General features: G+C 55.3%; 5 protein-coding genes across 5 annotated transcripts; 1 reads left to right on the forward strand and 4 right to left on the reverse strand.

The window, feature by feature from the left end:
* Positions 1–365: 365 nt before the first annotated feature.
* BDV59DRAFT_204742 (WD40 repeat domain-containing protein) lies at positions 366–1,589 on the forward strand (the record flags this gene model as incomplete). The annotated part of the gene is made up of 4 exons (XM_073694519.1): positions 366–423; positions 480–818; positions 904–1,509; positions 1,567–1,589. The coding sequence occupies 4 exons, from the start codon at positions 366–368 to the stop codon at positions 1,587–1,589; spliced, it is 1,026 nt and encodes a 341-aa protein (XP_073544914.1).
* On the reverse strand, positions 1,519–2,192 carry BDV59DRAFT_100338 (uncharacterized protein). The gene has a single exon (XM_073686405.1). It carries the CDS (start codon positions 1,993–1,995, stop codon positions 1,642–1,644), a length of 354 nt encoding a protein of 117 aa, XP_073544915.1. The 5' UTR covers positions 1,996–2,192; the 3' UTR covers positions 1,519–1,641.
* A 297-nt stretch (positions 2,193–2,489) lies between these two features.
* Positions 2,490–4,127, reverse strand: BDV59DRAFT_195256 (ACT domain-containing protein; the record flags this gene model as incomplete). The annotated part of the gene is made up of 3 exons (XM_073692527.1): positions 2,490–3,486; positions 3,542–3,921; positions 4,083–4,127. 3 exons carry the CDS (start codon positions 4,125–4,127, stop codon positions 2,490–2,492), a joined length of 1,422 nt encoding a protein of 473 aa, XP_073544916.1.
* Positions 4,128–6,287: 2,160 nt separating this feature from the next.
* Positions 6,288–7,647, reverse strand: BDV59DRAFT_185370 (SAM-dependent methyltransferase). Its single transcript, XM_073690840.1, has 2 exons — positions 6,483–7,647; positions 6,288–6,426 (listed from the first exon to the last, which is right to left on the reverse strand). Exons 1-2 carry the CDS (start codon positions 7,641–7,643, stop codon positions 6,418–6,420), a joined length of 1,170 nt encoding a protein of 389 aa, XP_073544917.1. The 5' UTR covers positions 7,644–7,647; the 3' UTR covers positions 6,288–6,417.
* Positions 7,648–7,917: 270 nt separating this feature from the next.
* On the reverse strand, positions 7,918–10,128 carry BDV59DRAFT_100285 (SKIP/SNW domain-containing protein). Its single transcript, XM_073686404.1, has 3 exons — positions 9,876–10,128; positions 8,374–9,813; positions 7,918–8,314 (listed from the first exon to the last, which is right to left on the reverse strand). Exons 1-3 carry the CDS (start codon positions 10,020–10,022, stop codon positions 8,150–8,152), a joined length of 1,752 nt encoding a protein of 583 aa, XP_073544918.1. The 5' UTR covers positions 10,023–10,128; the 3' UTR covers positions 7,918–8,149.
* Between the last annotated feature and the right edge of the window lie 127 nt (positions 10,129–10,255).

Raw genomic sequence — 10,255 nt, forward strand, 5'->3', positions numbered from 1 at the left:
TATTTTCTTTTCGGCTTTCGATGTGCGTATTCAGAGGCAACCATCGTCGGGCCCTACGCCCTGCCTGAACCTCGACCGGTTTCTTCTTCTGTGTTTGATTGATTGATTGATTCTTGTTGCTTGCTGGTAGCTAGCGATGGTTTGACTACACCTTTGATAATCACTTTGAACCGCGTAGCATGTCAATACAGACTAATTGTGGATGCTATCTATATAAATCCCCGCTGGAATGTAGAAATGTCGATCTTTCCTGGGGCGGCAGGCGGTGAGACCTGCCATCACCGTCAACAATCGGCCTTACTTTATCATCTCTCACATTCTCCCTCCGCTACTCGTCTACTCTCGAACACACGGAGGAACTCCCAATGCCCCTCAAGGAACAGTTCCCGACGACATTGACCCACGTTCTAAAAACACACAATGGTAATCCCGGAGACAACCTTCGCCCCGCAGGAAGTCACCAAAGCTCACGACCACAGGTCCCGTCAATGCCGTCACATTCTCCAGCTATCCAGGCACATATGTCCTAACCGGGGCCTCCGATCGCGCCGTACACCTGTCACGCGCGATTCCGAATAACAACAGCTCATCCCCCAGGGAGTCGACAGCCCCGATCCAGAAATACGAAGCCCATGGCTACACCGTCCTCGACATCGCCGTCGCGGCCGACAATGCACGGTTCGCCAGTGTCGGCGGCGATCGCCAGGTCTTCCTCTGGGACGTCGAGCAGGGGATCACTACCCGACGGTGGAGCGGACACATGTCGCGGATCGAGGCGGTGCAATTCGCAGGGGAAGGCGACTCGGTGATCGTTTCCGGTGAGCACATCACATCCCTCCAGCGACTGAACCGAATGACCTTTTTACAAATGAGAAAAGAGACAGTGCTAAAATGAAGTCTCAGGCAGTGCCGACACAACTGTCAACCTCTGGGATGCCCGCTCCAACGCCCACAAGCCCATCCAGACCCTCCCCGAAGCCACCGACACTGTGTCTGCCCTGCACGTGCACATGTCGACCTACTCCATCGCCAGCGGCAGCTACGACGGCCGCGTGCGCATCTACGACCTCCGCATGGGCCGCACCACCGTCGACGTCCTCGGCCACCCGGTCACCAGTGTGCGCTGCTCGACAGACGGTAACGCGCTCCTGGCGTCCACGCTAGACGGGCGCATCCGCATGCTGGACCGCGCGGACGGGAAGCTGCTTAAGGCGTTTGGGATGGACGACGCGGCCGGCGGCGGCGGCGTAGGGTTGGGCGCCGGGCGACGACGGCGATACCGGAACAGCGAGCTGCGCGTGCGGTCGGTGTTTGCACAGGGCGACGCGGTCGTGCTGAGTGGCAGCGAGGCGGACAAGGAGGTCGGAGACGAGGGGGCCGCCGTGTTTGCGTGGGATGTGCTGAGCGGGGAGATCGTCGCTTGCGTTCCGGCTGGGGATCGCGTGCGGGTGGTGAGCTGCGTGGCGTGGAATGAGAAAGGCGGGTGCTGGGCTGGGGGGTGTTCGGACGGTATGTTTGGTTCTTCATTCTTTGCCGGGTTGTGTGGGTGATGGCTAATGCGCACAGGGACGGTCAAAATTTACCGATAGAGCGACGTGCGCTGCGACAAAGACCGAAGCAACGTCTTGCCCAACGAGACGTCTACACGACAGAAGGTCTCGGCATTTGCGCCTGCGAACACTGCAGAACGATCCGCCGCGCAGGACAATTGGCAGTGATACCCCAGGTGTCCTCAACCAAGCCAAGCCAAGCCAAGCCATGCGTCGTCCAGATCGAATACTCATTCATGCCGGGGGAAGGCTCCCATCCAACCATTACCCAACAGTGGTTTCTCCAGCCCCAGGATCCCCAGGCACGTCGTCTAACCGAGCTCGAACGGCCACCACATGACGCCGTCACAAAACCCCGGATATTAGGTCCGAGCCCGGCGGGCTCGCAGACCTGCCCGGGGTGACAAACACGTCGGGGTCTTCCCCGCTTGGATGACGGGTTCATTTATAATTTATACAGGGAGGATCGTATTTCTGGGGGAGCTAGAGCAAGGGGGCTGGATTATGGTGCGGGGTACAGATTGCGTTGGCGTTGTGATTGAGGCTGGAGTATTTCCATCAATGGAGTTGTGTTCGTCAATTCATTGTGAGTTCCTTTTTCCGGTAGATTATGATGGTATCATGGATTAGACTGTACAAGACAAATGGAACTTGTTTGACACGCTGTCAGGAAGAACTAGAGAGCTATGTACCGACTGAAAGCATCGCTGATGGTATCGAAAACAGTAGAAACGGTGGCCTCATCGTTGCAAAGGTAAACAAGAACAAGAAACTTTTTGATGCCCAAAGAGACCAAATACAGGAAAAATCGGTATCCAGTATGCGTTAGTCATTAGGTAAAACGCAGATCACAAAACAACAAAGTCTTCATGCCGTTGTGGAACGGGCTGAGGTTCAAGAAATGTATAACTTTCAATGCACACGTCAAATGTAGAGTCCCTAGATATGAAGCTCTTCAGGCATCTCAGGCTCATGACTCTCGGCTTCTAATGCATCAACGGCCCGGTTGAGGTCATCCTCGCCGACGATGATGGTGCCTGCTCGCGCGGTACTGAGGAAGCTGATCTCAACCGCCTCTGCAAAGTTGTCGAAGTCCGGCTGTAGGCGATGGGTGGGTGGGTCATTGCTGGTGCCGTTCGTCTTGCGGCTGGAGTGCAGGCTCGGTGGTTTCACAGGGCCCCCTGATTCTACGCTGGAAGACAGGAATCGGTGGATGGAGCTCTCCTCGTAGGAGTCCCCGTTGTAGGAGTGGGAGAGTATTGTGGAGGAATCATCGTCGTCCCGCGAATGGGTGGCATCGGCGAGTCGACTCGCAACGCCGCAGACGATACCGGTGGCCTCGAGGGGCAATTTCCGTAAATCGAGCATGATGGGGACGAGAACCTCTTCCTTCGAGCCCAGGAGAAGACTGGTCTCGTCATCAGGCTCAGCGTCAGAGGTCGGGTCGCTGGAGAAACGGGGGAGAAGGCGCTGTTCGAGCAGCAAGGAGGCGGCGGGGTCTGCAGCGGTCAAGGTGAGGGAGAGAAAGCGGGGTTTGTCCACGATTAGGGTAACGGTGAGCGCCTCGCGGAGGATGGCGATGGAGCTGTCTTCACTACTGTAGCGGTGGTGGGCAGCGCAGTGGACCAGACGGAGGGATCGGTCGACCGAGGAGATGATTTGGTTCTTCCGCAGGGAGGAAAAGGTTCGCGCCTGCAACTCGTCCAGAGTCGAGGGTGGAGGCGTAGCTGGTGGAGAACCAAGGCTACTTGGGGAACGCGATGAAACTGGACTGAAGCAGCTGTTGTACTGAGTTTGGTTGTTGTTGTTGACGAATGCTTCTGTGGACATCTCAAACTGGAACCCGCGCTTTTCCAACGCCTCGATCACCTGGGATTTGCTGCGGAGGGGAACGATGATGTAGTCAGAGAAGTACGTGGAGATGAAGAAAATGGAACTGGAACGACATCAGCAAAGAGAAAATGGTTTGGCCAGTGGTCTGGAGAACGTACATCCCCGCCATCGCTAGCGGGCTGGTCAGTTCCAGCACCCGTTGACCGGCTTCCAGGCCCTCTCCGTACACCTGCATGGCGATGAAGTCGTCATGGCTGATGGATAAACGGCTCTGCGAGGTCGTGTTGGCCTTCACGAACCGATCTACCAGCGGGGCAAAGTACTGATTGGCGAGGTGTCGAGGGCACATGATGGAACATTCCACGGGAGTGATGGAGAGGTTCAGGAATGCCGGCTGGGTATGCTTTGACGAGCCATATTGGCCATTTTCCGAATTATCCTGCAGTGGAGGTACCTCATGGAAGAGAACTTGCATGATGGGATAGAGGAAGTACGGATAGAGGTCTAGCGGGATATGGACCAGGGCCAGACGATCCTCCTGTATTTCAACCACCGTGGTCAGCGAAACCAGTCTGGATTGGCCAGCCTCCATGGCAAAACATGAGGAGAGAAGAAAAACAGATGGGAGGTAGAAGGAAAAGTGCGAAGTTGGCATTGCATGGTGATTGCGCCATGGACGGGGAGGAACAGAAGACTCACCATGAACTGGACCTGGGCGGAGATCAGAGACAGTGACTGATCCATTGTATGTGACGGAGAAAGAAGTGAATCTGAGACTGAAGGTGGTCCGAATCGAGAGGAGGTGCTTGGGCGATATAGCACCATAAAAGGGTGAGCAACAAGGCCGTGTTGGTGAGTCAAAGAGCATGGAAGTGAGTCTCTAGCCGCCTACAGAGGTTCAAGGGGACCGAGATGAAGGAGACAATTTCTTCCTGAGCTTTCCTTTCTTTTTCTGCTGGAAAGATCTACCAGGCTGCGAGCGTGCCATGATCATTGTGCTGGGCGGTTTTGAGTTACGCCATCGTGGGAGGATATGAGATCAGGGTAGCACGCAAGAGTTGAGTGACAGAGCCTGCAATGGAGATGCGTATGCAATATCTGGATTGGAGCAGTAGCCAGTATGGGAGGGAGAGGCAGGAAGCCGAGTTGGTGGAGGAGAGAGAAGAGAAGAGGATGAGGGGGAAAGTTGGAGTCGAAGGTGAAGAAGGTGGAGGAGCAGGTGACCTTCTTTTGTTCTTCCTCTTCTTCTCTTTGACCACTTAACTACCTCTCTTCTTACACACTCTACACTCTTCACACTCTTCACTCTTCTTTGCTCGTGGTATGTCAATCCAAATATGAAGAAGTATGACTTGAAGGATGCTCCACTGGGATATCCACCGTCAAAAAATGACAGTATGAAAAATCTGACCAGGGTGGCTGCACTGCACCGCTGCACTGCAAGAAACAGCAACTCGTTCACAACCAGACCACACAACACCACCCGAACGGTCCTTATCCACCTTTTAAAGGTTACCTAATTGTCGTTTGTACTGTGGTTCCTCTGGCTGGCTTTATCTTCCTCGAGTCTCCACCTCGAACGGAAGGGCTTATCAGCAAATCCCCTCGATCGCCCCTCCGCGCTAGGCGCCGCTACCGAGTGTGTCCGGCGCACGGTTCGACGTCTGTGGCAGATGCTCCCCGCACTTTGCGATGGGTCGTGCAAGGATTGCTGGGAAGGTTGAAGTTAGTCAGGCACCACCCTGGACTGCAAATCACAGACGATGGCTCTGCTGCATGTCGTGGCAAACCCATCCAGTGCTACAGACCGAACTCCTGACACAACATCCGTCTCTCTCCGGGATTAATCGGCTGGAAATGGAAGGAATGACGCTGGCGATGGGAAACTTTGGGTCAGAGATAAGAAAGTGGACACTGGAGGGTCGCGCGTTGTGACTCAGTGGGGAACTAAAAAAAAAAAAAAGAAAGGAAAGTAAAAAGGGAAAAGGAGCTGACTGAAGTGAGCCATCTCACCTGTGGACTTGGTTCATTGGTGCCGTTGTGGTGTTACATTCTTTTCTCTCTTTTTCTCCCCTTCAGCCAAGAATCCCCCGATGATGCCACCACCATCGCAGCACGTTCGGCTGCGCCCCCCCTTACTGCAAATTCGCCATAAAAGGCTGACTTCCATCCATACTGCCGGTTCAGGCTACCCATAAGCTCTAATGCCCTCCGTCAGCATCATCATCAGCCTCAGCGCGTCGTCCACATTCATGTCCAGATCCAATCAACTCCAGCGCTTAGAGCGCTCCCTCAAAGAAAAGGAATCGTTAATCTCTCATGGCCGCAAGAGGTCCGTTCGTTTGGCTAGTGCTTTTGCCACATACTACCAAAGTACTACGCCGCTAGGCAGATTCTCTATCGCCAACCATCCTTCCAACCCAGGTTAATACCGCTTAATATCCGGTGATATGCCTACTTCCCCTCTCGCAGCAGTCACCCACCCTCCGAGCAACATGTACGTCGTCCATTTGGGAACCCAGTCGCTCAGTAAGTCCATCCAATCACCCTCAGACGTCTGCCGGGTGATCTACCCGGACAACCCTGCTCTGGACCGTAGATAGCTATTCTGCTACCACACGTGGACTCTACGTATTCCTCCAACTTTCACCAGGCCCTGCAGAAGGATGGAAAAGGGTGACTGCCCCTCCCTCCTAGTTCATGCATGCCTCTCGGGTCGATCATGCCCATCATTGTCTACAGCTGATAATACATGAAGCGGGTCGGCGCCGTTCATTCGAGCGATAGGAAGGGTGCGGAAAGAAGCGGCACCCGAGTCGTCGTTGCTTTTTCTTCCCCGGCTTCCATGGCGTGGTACCGAAGCGAAAGAGAAACGAAATAGTCCAGCAATCTCCGGAAACGTGGAACACTCCATCATGCACAGAAGCTGAGTAACAATAATACTCTTAAATTAGCTTGTTTCTCGCAATGGTTGCACAACACACCCATGTCAAATCGCCATTCAATTTGGCCCACTGTACCACCACATTGCATACTACGTATACTAGCAAGTACAGGTCATCAACGGAGACTGCCCAGGAATTGAACCAGCCGACGCACCATTGACGGACGCGGTCCCACCGACTGCGTCCGTTCAGCGACAAGGTGATATGCCTGTAGGGCATTTGTCCTAAACGCATGCATGCCACCCCACAAGAACAACCGAAACACGCGATAGGTCTCTTCGCCCCAGCCCAGGACAATATCGTCCCTGGCCAGCTCGAGACGCTTCGCCCACTCCAGCATGGTCAGCTCGTAGTGTCGCGTCTCGCGCTTCACCTCCACGATCTCAAGCCCATGGTACAGCAACTCCGCCATCACATCCTGAAGCGCCATGAACGTGTGTGTGCCGCGCCAGATGTAATCCCGCGAGAACGCACTGACAGAAAACTTCTCCACCGCGGCAGACCCATCAAGGTACAGCCGGCCTCCTGGCTTCAGCACATCCCAGACCCTGCCTGCAAACCGGCGGTAGTTGGGGATGTGTTCGATAACGCCGTATATAACCGCATGATCGTACGGTTCCGTAGGGCGATGGGCTAGAAAGTCTTGGAGAAAGACCTCGCCAGGGAGACCCTGGTCGACGATGAGACGCTGGATGTACCGGGCCGAGTCCGGGGCGATAGTCAGCGTGGTGACATGCACGCCACGAGCGCCACAGTACTGCGTCACACCACCCCAGCCGCCACCGATATCCAGCAGTCGCATGCCTGGTTTGAGACCGAGGGCGACAAACATCGACTCGAGCTTGCGCTGCGAGGCGTCCTCGATGGTTTGGTCAGGCCGGGTGAATATTCCGTGCGAGTACAGCCTGTATCGGCGGTCGATGAAGGTGAGATAGAAATCATCACCCCTGTTGTAGTGCTCGCCGATGGCTTTGGCGTTCATCTTTGTGACCGTCCGTAGGAGGTCGTAGAGGAAGCGCAGCTTCTGTCGGATCGGCACCTTGTCGCGGAGACTCTCCCGCGCGTTGAACAGGACACTGATATCCCCTTCCACATCGATCTCACCGGCCACAAAGGCACATCCGACGCCGAGCTCTGTCATTGGGGTGCGGAGAGCGTCGGCTGAGCGAAAGATCACACGGTAACAGGGTTCGCCCGTGCCGGTGGTGGTTATGATTCCATTGGGGAGTTGGATCTCCCCTGGAGTGTCAAGACTCGCTAACAGGGCCGCGAGCCCTGTGCGTGGCAGGGCAGAGTGGGATGTTGTCAATCGCATTTCTTGAAGTAGACTGTAGACCTGGGCGCATCCTGGGGTCATATACGTCTAAATAGATGTGACTATACCGGGTTTCAAATTAGCACTGCACGACTACTGCATGTAAGACCTAAAATATCCAGTCCGCCACAATAGAACAGGCTGCATCCTGCCTAGTCCAAGACAATGTTCTTGAGTATTGCGCTAGTCGTATTTCATGCCAGTAAACGGACAATATTGTGGTGTCTCAGAAATAGTAGACGCCGTCCAAATCTGCCCAGTTGACTAGTTCGCACCGCAGTATGACTGCGATCCTAGAAGCTACTAAAACCATGAACCAAGCCAGGGAACAATGGAATGTGGAAGAAAAGGTTGATACCTAGCTTGTGATTCTTGTAGAGAAAAAAAATTAAATAGTGCCGTCTTCATATTGACCTAGCCCGGCTATGTTCGATTCCATGAGAACAATGTTACAGATCCGCAGAATACCATGCTAAACACCACCGACCGAGACAAATCATAAAGACCTAATCATCATCGACTCTGGCGCGTTTTGACCCGCGGTCGTCACGCTCAGCTTCCTGAATGCCGTAGCGCTTCTGACCAGCACCACCGGTGACATCGGCAATCATACTATCGATGCCAAAAGGATCGGTTGTATCCTTTTCGAACTGGACTGGACCATCGCGAGCCTGTGAGATATATGTATTAGCGCACCGTCACAACTATCCCCAACAAAAAGGGCTCTTACCTCGGCATCTGCAGCTCCTCTAAATCCTTCCTTAGCCTTACCCAAAACCTCAAATCGACTGGACTTTTGAATCTTGCTCATCTCACCCTCGGCGCCGCCTTCGTCGTCATCGTCGACTTGCGCCCGGGGTCGGTAGATGCTGTTGATGGCGTCCTGCGCGGCAAACAGCGGCTTATCGTAAGGGTTATCTTCGTTGAACCCGGAATCCATCCCACTTGTCTGGTTGAAAAGACGAGAATCCCACATAGTCTCGGACGACTGCGTCGGTTTGGCAAGACCCAGTGCCACCTTCTCGGAGATATCACGGTTCTGCTCGCGGGCCATAGTTTTGATACGTCGCTCCGTGCCCATGCGAGACTGGCGGAGTTGTCGCTCGTTCTCTTGGCGACGCTCACGACGCATGCGCTCACGCTCCCGCGCGGCCTGTTCATCTTCACTGGGAGTCCCAGACCGGGACGAGTACGGGCTGCGGCTGACGCTGCGCGACCTGGACCGGGACCGGGATACGGAGCGTGAGACGCGGCGGCTGCTGCCAGCCATGCGCTCCTCGCGCGCCTTCTGGGCAAGCTGCCGGAGATGTTCCTCCTTCTGCGCCTTCTCCTTCTCGGCCAGCTTCTGCTGCATCTGCGCGCGGAGGCGGACTTCCTCACGGGCATGACGATCGGCGGTGAACAGAGCCTCGGCGAACTGCGCGAATTTGTCGTTGATCGCGACATCCTGCAGACCGCGACCATCGGCCGCAAGTCGCTTGTCCAACGGCACGGTATAACCCTTCGGGTTCTTCCAGTTGGAGACGGGAGGCGGGATCTTCCAGGCTTCTTGATCCTCGGCGGTCAGTTTCCGCGGCGGGGAGTGCATGATGGGAGGTGGCGGCGACGGCGGGCCGCGGGGAATCTTCTTGTGTTTGAATTTGGGCGGCTCCATGGGATCCTGCTGGCGCTCGACGATCTTCATGATGCGGTCGTTCTTGCGGGTGGTATCGCCCATCTGGTTGGCGGGCGTGTAACGTACGAAGGTCGGATCGGCACGGCGCCCGCCCTTGACGTTCTTCGGCTTCTGCGCCGCCACGGCACCCTCCACCAGGTTGGCGAGCGCGTTTTTCGTCTTCTCCATCTGTGCCGTGACTTCTTCTTCGGACGGCCGGTCCAACGACACCTCGCCCATGTCTACCCGCTGACGGAGCGGGATGAGATCCTTAAACGACGCATGCACGATACGGTTCTCGCTATGGCCGCGCCGCGCGATCGCGTCGTACTTCACTTTTCCTTCGGCGTCGACCTGCACCGTGAGCGCATTCGACGTGCTGGAGCTGCCCTTGCGGCCCATATCGAGGGGATATTGTGCAACGAGAATCTCGGGAAACGCGCCTCCGTCGCCGAAGTCTTCAGGAGCTCGGGGTCGCCATCCGGCACGGTTCTGGTAGGGGGGAGGGCCGGTCCTCTGTGCAAGGCAAACATTAGGCTTCTATTGCTAGTAGCGATTCAAACAACGTAACCACTTACTCGTAATACGATCTGAGATTCATCGATCTGGTCAGCGCCCACGATCCGCGGACCACGGGGCTGCGCGTGTGGTGGCAGCTCCTCATCTTCACCGGTATATTTCGGCTTGGGGAGAGACTTGAACAGACCCTCCGCAACGGACGTCATTGTCGGGAAGTGAAACTGGGGGCCAAAGTTGACGGGGGCCAGGAGATGTTGGAGACGAGTTTGATATGCGGCGTTGCTGCTTTTTCGGCGGCATCACACACGTGACTACAATATGATTACATAACGACCCATGAGCCCATAACGTAATCAACCACCGAACCGCGGATACCACCGAACCGCGGATTTTCAACCAGAATCTCTTCTCTTCGTTCAACGCGTCTTTTTCTCGCCAC

Source organism: Aspergillus ambiguus (assembly GCF_047715705.1).
Source record: "Aspergillus ambiguus strain CBS 117.58 unplaced genomic scaffold BDV59scaffold_35, whole genome shotgun sequence".
NCBI classification, from domain to species: domain Eukaryota; kingdom Fungi; phylum Ascomycota; class Eurotiomycetes; order Eurotiales; family Aspergillaceae; genus Aspergillus; species Aspergillus ambiguus.